Here is a 12,192-nt window from a genome sequence, read left to right on the forward strand (position 1 = left end):
AGTGGAGCCCCATGCAAGATATCACCTCGTGGGGTCTCAATGATTCTAAGAAAGGTGAGGAATCAGCCCAGAACTACACGACAGGACTTGGTCAATGACCTGAAAAGAGCTGGGACCACCGTTTCCAAGGTTACTGTAGGTAATACACTAAGACGTCATGATGTGAAATCATGCATGGCACGAAAGGTTCCCCTGCTTAAACCAGCACATGTCAAGGCCCGTCTTAAGTTTGCATATGACCATTTGGATGATACAGAGGAGTCATGGGAGAAAGTTTTATGGTCAGATGAGACCAAAATAGAACTTTTTGGTCATAATTCCAATAAGCGTGTTTGGAGGAAGAAGAATGAAGAGTACAATCCGAAGAACACCATCCCTACTGTGAAGCATGGGGGTGGTAGCATCATGCTTTGGGGGTGTTTTTCTGCACATGGGACAGGACGAGTGCACTGCATTAAAGAGAGGATGACTGGGGCCGTGTATTGTGAGATTTTGGGGAACAACCTCCTTCCCTCTGTCAGAGCATTGAAGATGGGTCGTGGCTGGGTCTTCCAACACGACAACGACCCGAAGCACACAGCCAGGAAAACCAAGGAGTGGCTCCGTAAGAAGCATATCAAGGTTCTAGCATGGCCCAGCCAGTCTCCAGACCTGAACCCAATCGAAAATCTTTGGAGGGAGCTCAAACTCCGTGTTTCTCAGCGACAGCCCAGAAACCTGACTGATCTAGAGAAGATCTGTGTGGAGGAGTGGGCCAAGATCCCTCCTGCAGTGTGTGCAAACCTGGTGAAAAACTACAGGAAACGTTTGACCTCTGTAATAGCAAACAAAGGCTACTGTACCAAATATTAACATTCATTTTCTCAGGTGTTCAAATACTTATTAGCAGCTGTATCACACAAATAAATTGTTAAAAAATCATGCATTGTGATTTCTGGATTTTTCTTTTTAGTTTATCTCTCTCACAGTGGACATGCACCTACGATGAAAATTTCAGACCCCTCCATGATTTCTAAGTGGGAGAAATAGCAAAATAGCAGGGTGTTCAAATACTTATTTTCTTCACTGTATTACCTCCCCTCCTCTAGGGTCAGTGAGGCAATTTTTTTATCAACAGACATGTCAGCTACACATGCTACGTATAACAGTTTGTCCACAGAGGTCAGAAGCCACTTGTACAAAACACTTCCATGTATTGCTGATATGTTTGGTATCTTTACCAGAAGGTTGAAGTTGACCCGTTTTTTTCCCCCCCATTTAAACGTCAACTTTGCCCTAGATGCTCCACTTTAAAAGGCGCACGTCACAGCTCCACTGACAGGCATGAACTTTACTCCAAAGTAAAATAGTTTATTAAGAAGGCATAGTACAGTTTGTCACAGTAACTAATAAAGAAGCTGCAGTGGAACGTAAATCATGCAAAGCAAAGTTAACGTACAGCTAATCAAAACGGAAAATGGAGCAACATTAAAGCGGATTAAAGATGTGACAAACCAATCAGGACATGTGATGACACAACAAACAGCAACATTCCAGTTTGAGCGACATTTAAAGGTTTTTTCCTGTTCCAGGATCGTCGTCGTCGTCGTCCGGGTTGAACACTCAGTGGCGTTTATGAGTAGGGAAACGCTGCACGAGGATACCACTAATAATTTGTGCCGCTGTTTCCAGGAAATGAGGTCTGGTTTTGTCCCGTGTAGGACTGGTATGAGCCGTAGCCTTGCTGACTTCCCCAGTTTGTCTGATTTGACCATCCTGAGGAGAAAGATACAAATCAGCAGGTCCGACCTTGTCGCTAAACACAGGTGGAAGTACTGGGAAAGCTAATACTCACCATAATTATTATACATTTGGCCCCCCACCACAGTGCTGGGATAAGCGGTGCTGTACATGGAGTAATTGGCTCCCTGTGCTGAAGCCTCGGTCTGACCTTGAGTGAGCATCTTCTTCTTCTCATCCCCGTAGCCGTAGCTGTAAGGACTCTGCTGGTCGGCAGGCGGGGGCATGGACTTGTAGCTGCCTGATGTGGTTGTGCTGGTGTTGGTGCTGGAGATGGGTGGGGCCGAGTAAGTGGTGGTGGTGCTTTCAGGGTAAAACGTGCCATAGCCAGTACTGCTTCCTGTGCTGCCACAAGCAGCGCCGGCGACTGTGCCGACGGCTTTGGTTGAACCCGCGGTCCCGGCTCCATTGTTACTGTACAACTTGTCTGGAAAAAAAAAAAGAGTCATACGCAGCAGTCTTAAAAGTGGTATAGTCCGGCATTGTCCAATCGTTGCTGTTCAAATAATACTGCAAGAAAAACAAGTATGGTCGTCCCTCGTTTATCACGGTTAATTGGTTCTCGACCTGACCACAGTAGGTAGGATTTATTCTATATTCTTCTAATATTCTCTCTAAAAGTTTAATTTTAAAGTTTTCATGCTGAAAACTGAGGTTTCAGAGCACCCCTAATTAATACCTTTTAATTAAAAACATCTTTCACTACCTCAAACCCGAATACAGTGCAATGATTCTATATTACCTTCAGTAGTCCAATGAAACAAAAGGGTATACTTACGATAACCCCTTCCAGAGTTGCTCTCATATTTGAAGTTGGCTTTTAAAATAAAGAGCAATCAGTCACGTGACACATTAACACAGGTTATGTAATTTATCCAAAATACTAAAAATGCTAACACAAAGAGAGCCTTACTTTTGTTGTAAGTGGGGCCTGAAGAAAAGGGTTTTCCTCGGCCCCTTCCTCGACCTCTACCAAGACCCCAGTCTGGTGATCCGGGATCTGAAGGGATCCCGCGAATAGTACCGAATCCTGGAATGTGCTGTTGAAAACAAAATGGCCGATGATTCAAGCCACCGCTACCGTACAGAGCATTCACGTTTTTTAATGTTTATACCATGTCAGTGTATGTGAGTTTCTTGGACGTTTTCTTGGACATGAGGGGGGTGTCTGGGAACAGCTTCTCCAGAGCGGCAAGAGCGGCGTAGGCTTTCGCCTCCTTCTTGTTGGAACCTCTACCTTTGAACTTCTGTCCATCAACCTCCACCTTGTAGACAATGGCGGGTATTAAAGTCCTAAAGTGCTTCAAATAGTTCAAAAAAAAGAAGTCACCTCCATGACGAAGCACTTCTCGTGGGAGCCACCCGTCTCAGCGGAGAGTTCGTACTTCAGACTGCGTCTTTTCTCATTCAGTTCCATGACGGGGTTCTTCCCATTCTTGGTCAAAATAGGACCCTGAGCATTCTACCCAAAACAAGTTGACAACTATGTGACCAAGAGAGAAAGCCAAAGTCTGGATATGGGTGACATTATGCTTGTTATTTTAATAAATAGCACATACGTCTTCTGAAGCAGTGGAGGCGCTGGCAATTACTTCCTGGCCCCCCTCAACCTTGGGTTCAACTTTGGAATCCGAGCCTGTTGGAAGACCGAGATCTTGCAGGACCTTTGAAAGAAAAAGAAATAGTATAAGAATTATATAATTAGAATAATTATAATTAGTGTAATAATTGTAATTAAAACTAAAAAATGTACACTATGAGTATTTGATTGCTTGTGTCAGTGACCTTTACAATAAAAATAAATACATGATATTGAAACAGTCTTGCCTTGGTGGCTACGTTAAGCTTGGCTGTTCTTTTCGAAGGCCCGGTGGACTCGTACGTTTTCCCATTTACGTCCACAGCCATCGTGAAAACCGGCTCATGGACTGGACCAGTCTGGGAGGTGAGCCGGTACTCAAGACCGGGTCGGTACTGGTTCAGACGCATGACAGCATTCATGCTTAAGTCATCAGTCACTAGTGCAAAAAAAAGGAAAGATTTTTTTTGTTGGAAGTGTGGAAGCGTGGAAAAAGACTGGCATCTGAGAATTATTACTAACATGACTTCCGTGGAAAACGCTTCTGAAATTTGAGGAACTTCCTCTGTTTGCTATTTATTGAGTCCTCCTTTCCTTTGGCCACTTCGCTGAAGGATCTTTTAGCTGGTAAAGAAGGTCCAGCTGGTTTCATCAGGTCTGTGTTAAATGAAGACAAACAGTTCAAACTTATTTATGATGGAAGATAAAAACCATATGAAGAACATAAAATGATAATATTACCTGGTACGATTTTTGCACTGGCTCCCAATGCTTTCCAGGGCCTGCCGGGCTTGGCCTCGATCCCCAAAACTTTGTACATCATTCCAAATGCACACAGTCGCAATGCCAACTAATGAAACATATTTTACAGAATAACATGAGTAGACATTTAGCTGTGCTTGTGCTTGTGCTTCCAGCTGTGACGCCATCATACCTGTGCACTCTGCGTGGTGTCTTCACGCTGCTGTAAGGTGAGACATCCAAGGACATCAACAGGTTCCTTCTCACAGGGATCTTTAATTCCAGGACCATCTAAGCACAAATGTTATTCGTAGTTGCATTGTCATGCTCAAGCGAAAGATCAAGGCTCACCATGCAAGAGGATTCCAGAGGCAATGCACTCGAGAACCCTGCGGAACGCCTCGCCTGGGCCCAGTGGCCTCTCAGATGTACTGATGGCCTTTTCTGCCAGCAGTTCAAGAGGCTGTGAGGTAATAATGCATGAGACCACAATGTAAATACAGGACTCTTAACATTGCACATACCTTCCACGGCCTGCATTATCGTTATATTATTCATTCATTCATTTTCTACTGCTTTTCCTCACAAGGGTCGCGGGGGTTGCTGGAGCCTATCCCAGCTGTCTTCGGGCGAGAGGTGGGGTACACCCCGTACTGGTCGCCAGCCAATCACAGGGCACATATAGACAAACAACCATTCACACTCACATTCATACCTATGGACAATTTGGAGTCGCTAATTAACCTAGCTTGATTTTGGAATGTGGGAGGAAACCGGAGTACCCGGAGAGAGAACCCACGCATGCACGGGGAGAACATGCAAAGGGTGGAATTGAACCCTGAGGTCTGCGTGCTAACCACTCAACCGCCGTGCCGCCTGGTTATATTATTATTATTATTATTATTATATGAGACTCGACTCTTCAGGCTAGTATGATATTGACGCAACCCAAAGGTTTGATGGTGATAGTCGACTATTTTTTTTTCCAACAGAAGTAACAAATCAGTATTACAAAAAAAAGTCTACTTACCCATCCAGAGAGTGGGGCCCATGTAGGAACACGAATACACAAATCCCTCAAGACCCGGATGACAATAACGGCAGAATTCAGATGATTGACTTTTGCCTGGAGACACAAACACAATATTTGACTTAAGGAGCTAAAGCATGCGAGGTTATCTCCATTCTTTGTTCTACTATTTACACCCCGAGAGAGGAAGCAGCATAGAGAGGCCGAAAATATTGAGCCGTTGACATAAATGACTGCTAATGTGAGGATGCGCTGCAAGTTATCAAATAGATCCAGGAGGTCAAAATTGACTAGTGAGTGATGACTGATGTCGGTGTGGAATTTGGTAGGAAACAGCCAATCATTTCTCATGACTTCCATCAACAACTGACACTCAAATGTTGGTTTTCCTCGCTAAGGAGAAAAACCCAAAGACATTCAAAGACACAGTTGAACCTTACGTAGTACAAATAATGACGTGAATGCAAACCTGGAACCACTTGGCGTGGCGGAGAGACGCCAAGGAAGTTAGGCATTTCTGTCTGTCCAGAACGTCCGGCAGATCGTTGTCTGTTCGCGATTCTATTGACGAGGTGGAGTTAGAAGAAAAGGTACAGTTTGACCAAGGGGGTTGGCTCTGTCTTGCAGCTCAGGGAGCAGCAGCTTTCCGCAAACCACAAAGCAGCAGGGGGAGGAGGTCTTAATAGTTGTGTGTACATGTTCAGGCTATCCAAATGTGCACACACAGCTGACATTAAAAGTGCAATTATGCCTTCATTGCACATCCGGTTTTGCAGCAAATTGATGACTAGGCTCCCACCGTTAACTACTCACACCGTAGACTCCTCCCCCAGCTCCTTGGCTTGGGTTGGCTGCTTTCCCCCCATCCTGAGACAGTGTGTCCAGTTGGTCAAAGGTCCAGTTGTCCTAAAAAAAAACTTGACAAACTAGGGAGTCAATCAGAGGTGAATCACAGATAAAAACCTTCACGTCTGCTCCACTCTGCAGCAAAACTGATGGCAGAACAAAGTTTTGAACACATCCTGGTCTTCCTGGTAAAACAGAGAACGTTGTAGCTCATTTTCTACAATCGTGGATTAGACAGGGCAATCAAAAAAAAGATTGAACATCCGGCACTGACAACACTATGTAAGGATTGCCGCTGACCGTAAAAATAACAAAACATCGATATTTTGCTGAAACTTACCTATATTTGAAAAGTAGCTGGGATTGAATACGTTAATAGAAGATGCTATAGGCGGACTACATGCATCATCCCATTATGTGCATTGCTGCTTCATGCTAGCGGTTGTTATTTAAAAGGCACAGAAACGAGACAGACATGTGTTCATGTCTCATATAAGGATTGTGGATGATGGACAAAATTCTGTGCAATTTCCCTTTTAGACCCTGTATGGCAGGGGTCTCAAACATGCGGCCCGCGGGCCAAATGTGGCCCACAGGACACTAGTTTGAGGTCCCCCACCTTGATATGAAAGTTTAATGTTAGTGCGGCCCGCACAAGTTTGATATGGATGCTGTATGGTATCATGTACCCAGAAAAAATTATTACGTTTGATTAATGTTCATGTTAAAGGTTAAATAACTGTTAATAGTTATCCTCCCTATCCGTGTGGAAGTGGTAAGTTTTTAGCTATTTAAGTTTAAAGGAAATAACTTGAAGGCTACCGTTTAGGTCGCTAGCTCTCTAGTTTGCGAGTTAGCATGTGTCTCAAGACGCCGCAGTTGCGCAATATGTTGTAAATAAAAAGAGTATAAATGTGACTATAGTCAATTTTAGAAAAATGTTTTTATGTTCAAGTTATATTATGATTTGATATCAAATCATTATATGATATCATATAATATGATATATTATATAGTAGTCAAAAGTCAAAAGACAATGAAAAATCTTCATACATATTTATAGCACGCTTTGCCACTGATAACACAAAGCTGTGATGCAGGCTTTTTTCTTGAAATAGAAAACAAAACATATTTGCATATCTATATAGAAATGGTTTCAAAATATAAAAGTGGCCCCGCAGCCTTAGAATTTTTTTGTATCAGCCAGACAGCATATTTAACACCCCCCACTCCATGTCCTCCCCGTCCTGCTCAAGCATGACAAAGTCACCCTTAAACCTGGCACGCACCTCGTGGCGCCATAACAAGTCAATAGCACACACAGGAACACATGGTGCATTCAGTGACATTGGGGTATTTTCGCAACCCACTACTAGTACTACTCACTGTCTAAGAGGGACTGTCTCACAGCTGGTCTGGGAACACCTTGGTGTCCCAAGGTAGATGCAGACAGACGTTTGGACATTTCTACTCTTCTGTAGCGGACAATTAATGTAGTTACTATCCATAACTAATAATCATCTTTATCAGAACTCATTCCGGGGATTTGTACCATCTGCTCCAAGTCTGACTCATAGAAGGGAGCACCAAGTTCACAATAATTTTTGTGGGATACAGTGCACGTGAGTGCACCTAAAATGCCACTTCTGTAAACCCTCTTTAACCAATACAAATAATAATAAATAAAATAAATAATAATAAATAATTCAGCTGAACTTGAGACTGCAGAGTCCTTTGACTCATGCTCTACCAGTACCCCGTTTGGGCCATTTGTTTGGTGATCAGTTTTGCTGCAGTGGGGCGCAAATACAAAGCTTTAGCACCAAGGACAGTGCAGAGCGCGCTTATAAAAACTTTCATTTAAGAATAAAAACATGAGAATGAGTACAAGACTGGGGGCACTGTCATCAAATGGTGCAGAATTCTCAGGCAAGTGAACAGCCAACGTTCGTTGGTCGTTCACCGACCTGAGGAAAAGGTGGCGTTTTCAGGACAAAAATCTGTGGAGCAGTGCAAGCGATGCACACGCACATCAGATCTTTCTAGATCACACTCACTTTCCTCCGAGGGCTCACTCTGATGCTCCACCCTGACCTGGGGTGACGTGAGGTGGAGGGTGAGAGTCAGGGCTAACTCTTTGGTGCTTTTCACGTTGATGACTGCATCCGTCGGACTTGGGATCACGGTGTACAACCCAGCAGCCTCAGCCTGTCACAAAGAGGAACAACACATTAGAATGCCAAATATGGACTCACATATTAAAGCCATGTCCACACCAGCATATCTATTAAAAACATATATTGCTATTGCTCCCTTTTTGTTAAATTTGTAATGATGTTCCAATCAGGGTTTTATGTTGACAATACCGATCCCGTTATTCCATGAGTGAAATCAGCCGATACAGATACCGATCACATACATGAAGTGTAACTGTTTAAATGTACTACTAGCTATATTGGAGGCCACCAAAGTTATTTCTTGTGCTACTCGTTTTTGTAACATTTATTTTCATAGCTTATTTCAAACCAAACAAAGCAAATATGCTTGTGTTACCAAAACATTAACAAAATGCTGGTATCCACAACTCACATAGAGTATTTCACAATGTATTTATTTCTAGTCTTCTCATATTATTAACTTAAACCTGAAAGAAAAGCAGGTTTGCCCCATTCTGCTGTGCCCCTTCAGCTGCATCCGCTGCCTTCTGAACCGCAGATGGAGCCGACCCCCTCTTCTGCATCACGGAGGGGAGACGAAATGCACATCACCTTGGCACCACTGCTGATATCAGTGTGTACAACGCGTGTTTCAAGGGCGGCGCAAACGCTGACTCGTCACGTTCCAATTGAGCTGTGCACACTCATCGGACAACGGAATTAGGGAAATGCAAAGACCGACGTGCGAGTCAGAAGTGGTTGCAGCGGGCACAAGCATCCCACGTCCCGACACACAAGGCAAGTTCCTTCTGCACGAAAAGTGGTACATACAGTATGTCTGCATGCTCCCAAAGCCATAGAGGCGGTTCTCATCACTAATATTTGCCCACAGTTGCAAATATTGGGTTGGGACCGAGGCTTTAACTACCTAATGTATGTCTTTAAAGATTTAAAACGATACAAATATTTAAATTGTGCATCTTTGTCTCAAAGTAAACTTAAAAGCAGAATGTGTCTGACATTATGGCCTTACATGAGCCAATCAGGCACAGAGGAGTAGAAAGGAGATCCCAATTTTTTGCGCAGGTTTCCTAGTTTGAACCTACTCAATCAAATCTGTTTTAATGTCATTTTAATGTCATTGTACATATTCATTTCCCATTTATAACAAACAATTGATTCAAGCATGTGTAACTGTACCTCCAATTGGGCAGTTAGACTCTCAGCCACCTGTTTAAGCAAAGTGACGGTAGGCTTGTTGAAACAAAAGAGCACCAGTTCCAGGTTCATGTCTCCTTTGAGCAGAAGTCCTTTGGCCAGCAGGCCCACTCTCATAATGCCATGCAGGACACGCTTTTTTGCACTTTTGTGACGAGGGAAGGCAAACATAAACATGGAAGAGGGGAAAAAAATCTGTTAAGGTTCAAGTCTATCACATGAATCAAAAAGAAATCTACCATTTTGTTAACTTACCTTTTGGACTCTTGATTTCCTTTGCCCAAATTTTGAGCATCTATTTGGTCGGAGACAGTCTTTAATGCACATTCCACATGGGACACGATTGTCTGCACCGCCTCTAGCTCCACTGCAGACGGGTAAATCTCAGAGTGTTTTGCCATCACGCGGCGATCGTTTGGCCCCGCGTGTATCTGGTTCGACAAAGCATCCTTTGGGATGGGAGGCAGGGGAAAACAAGCAGAATAAGTTAGCCGTGTTGTGGAACATGCATTTATTTTGCATCCGTTAATTAACCATTGCATCCAACTCATATTCTATATGGGTTTCACTCCTGAGGGTCACAGGAAAGCTATATCTGCCCCAGTCAGGGTTGAAACACATGCAGGGAACACTCCTGGAACAATTGGCAGCGAAGATGTGGACTTTTTTTAAGGGCTGAACAGAAGCACGCAAAGAATGTTGGGATATGACGGGCCACAAAGGTTGGTTTGAATGTAGACTTCTTCTCAATGCAAGAGGAGGACACATTTGGAGGAGCCTTCATGGACTTCCCAACTCGGACAGCCTTCGCCCAGCACGATGACGTCATGCAGCCTACAAATGTGCACTTTTAGGATCCAGACCCCAAATCCAAACACAGTCACTATCTGGTTTGTTTATGCCGCTGATCTTGGATCATGAGCGCAAAATGAAATCTCACGATACTTGCCATTTTCAGATGTTTGCATCAGAGTTGTCGAGAGATATACGATGTAACAAAACACATGGACCGCAGCAAAGAGAAAGGCGTTGGACTGTACCAAGACCTCCAAATTTTGGTGCTTAAAGAGAAGACGTACATACCATAATTTCAGGGGTATGCAAGTTATGCGACGGTGAGAATCATCGGCAAATCATGGATTTACATAATTTTCTTCATTAACATGATTGTGCCTTGCGATTGCCTGGCGACCAGTTCATGGTGTACCCCGCCTCTCGCCCAAAGACAGCTGGGATAGGCTCCAGCATTGAAAATGGAAGGATCCATTACTTTCTATGGGAAGATTTGCTTTAGTCAGACTCTGTTTTGGTTCGAGTCTGACCTTCTGGAAGAGATTAATGACTACAGGCACCACTGTAATTCTAACATTAAGGAATTAAAAACCCCAAAGGTCTCCCAAGAACCATATTGTGCATTTCTGACTACCTTTGCGGAAGTCGAAGCTAAAAACAGGACTGAGGTATGTTCATCAGGTAAAGAAGGTACCTTGTGATATTGTGGATGTTCCGCTGTCTCCATTGCAGAAATATAGTCATGGTACTGTCTCAGCTCGTCCTCGTAGCACCGGCAGTCATACCAGTAACGCAGTTCCTCATATCTGTACAATGTGTAAAATATATATGAATCCAATGTGACTCCATTGCCAAGGTTACTTGGCACATCTTACTAAAGGGAATGTTGATACTGGGAGGGGTGTACAGTCATGGCCAAACGTTTTTGAGAATGACAAGTATGTTATTTTTTTGTCAGATGTTACTTAGATATACGTTAGCATAATTCTAAGCATTTCATACTTTGTTATTGTAACTCAATCAGCATGACAGTCATATCTTAACTAGAGAATCACTAACATGATGTTGGCTGATCCTATTGTGCAGTGCAGTGGAATTGATGTTTTGGGTATTAAGTGAATTTTCATGACAAAGAGGGACTTTGCAATTCATCAAATCACTCTTAGTAAAATTCTGGAGTACTGTGTATGCAAACTGTAAAAAATGGCGGTATCAGACTTCGTGGCACTTGATATTTGTTTCATTCTCAAGACTTTTGGTCATGACTGTTGTGTTTGATTGAATCTGCTGATGTGCAACACATGTGACATCTCCAATTAATTTTATTGTGAAAAATCTGCGCAATTGCTTTAAGTGTACTGTACCTGTCAAATTCCTGCGGATGGAGCCGGTGACCTTGTTTGATGAGGCTGTCCCAGTGCAAAAGCTCCTCATAAGCCTGGTGCTCGTCCCACCTAGCAGCCATGCTAGCACGTTTTCCTTGTTGAAGCTATCGCCTGTATTTGAGAAGTCCTTTCAGTCGAACCGGTGGTTGAATAGTATTCCTATTGTGTAATTCAAAGCAAACAATGATTGCTCATGTGTTGACTTAATTCAAAATATGCAAGCAACAAATATATTCTTCTTCGAAACTAGCAAGGCTAACGATAGCACTGGCGTATATTTTTGCTAGGTAGCTGACTTAATATTCATCACGGTTATCTTGGTCAAGTTGCTGTAAAATGTAGCCATTTCCCAGTATGTCACTACCATCGCTGCAAGACAATTACATTTTATTTGGCGTTTCATGGTCTTACCGTCGATAAGAAACCAATAATTGAGTCTACAGTGCCGACCTTTTTGATGGGAGTTCTCCTATCTTTTTTGTCGATTTGCAAGTCGACGCTGGGTCGCTCACGTTTGACGTCATAAAACAGCCTGACCGTCAGAGACATTCTCAAAAGAAAGATTGTAATAGTCATCAAACTCTTATAGGGGCGTCAACATTGCCAAATTGTAGTTTTAGTTATAACAATGTTTGCTGTTGTACAGTTGTGCACTTCTCTGCATAA

General features: G+C 43.2%; 1 protein-coding gene across 4 annotated transcripts; it reads right to left on the reverse strand.

Annotated features, from left to right (window-relative positions):
* Positions 1–1,074: 1,074 nt before the first annotated feature.
* Positions 1,075–12,115, reverse strand: LOC131131727 (interleukin enhancer-binding factor 3-like). 4 transcript variants are annotated; one of them, XM_058076937.2, is made up of 20 exons: positions 11,977–12,115; positions 11,506–11,637; positions 10,836–10,947; positions 9,605–9,798; positions 9,332–9,494; positions 8,033–8,183; positions 5,599–5,690; positions 5,130–5,225; positions 4,451–4,562; positions 4,293–4,390; positions 4,100–4,208; positions 3,881–4,015; positions 3,607–3,797; positions 3,339–3,443; positions 3,110–3,241; positions 2,895–3,044; positions 2,693–2,819; positions 2,558–2,596; positions 1,835–2,206; positions 1,075–1,755 (listed from the first exon to the last, which is right to left on the reverse strand). In XM_058076937.2, exons 2-20 carry the CDS (start codon positions 11,604–11,606, stop codon positions 1,646–1,648), a joined length of 2,589 nt encoding a protein of 862 aa, XP_057932920.2. In that variant the 5' UTR covers positions 11,607–11,637; positions 11,977–12,115; the 3' UTR covers positions 1,075–1,645. The 4 variants fall into 4 exon arrangements, with proteins under 4 accessions (XP_057932920.2, XP_057932696.2, XP_057932837.2 ...); XM_058076713.2 differs by having other exon boundaries at positions 11,506–11,685; positions 11,938–12,064; XM_058076854.2 differs by having other exon boundaries at positions 11,506–11,685; positions 11,977–12,059.
* Positions 12,116–12,192: the final 77 nt, after the last annotated feature.

Source organism: Doryrhamphus excisus, linkage group LG9 (assembly GCF_037039965.1).
Source record: "Doryrhamphus excisus strain RoL-2023G ecotype Guam linkage group LG9, RoL_Dexc_Guam_v1.1, whole genome shotgun sequence".
Lineage (NCBI taxonomy): Eukaryota > Metazoa > Chordata > Actinopteri > Syngnathiformes > Syngnathidae > Doryrhamphus > Doryrhamphus excisus.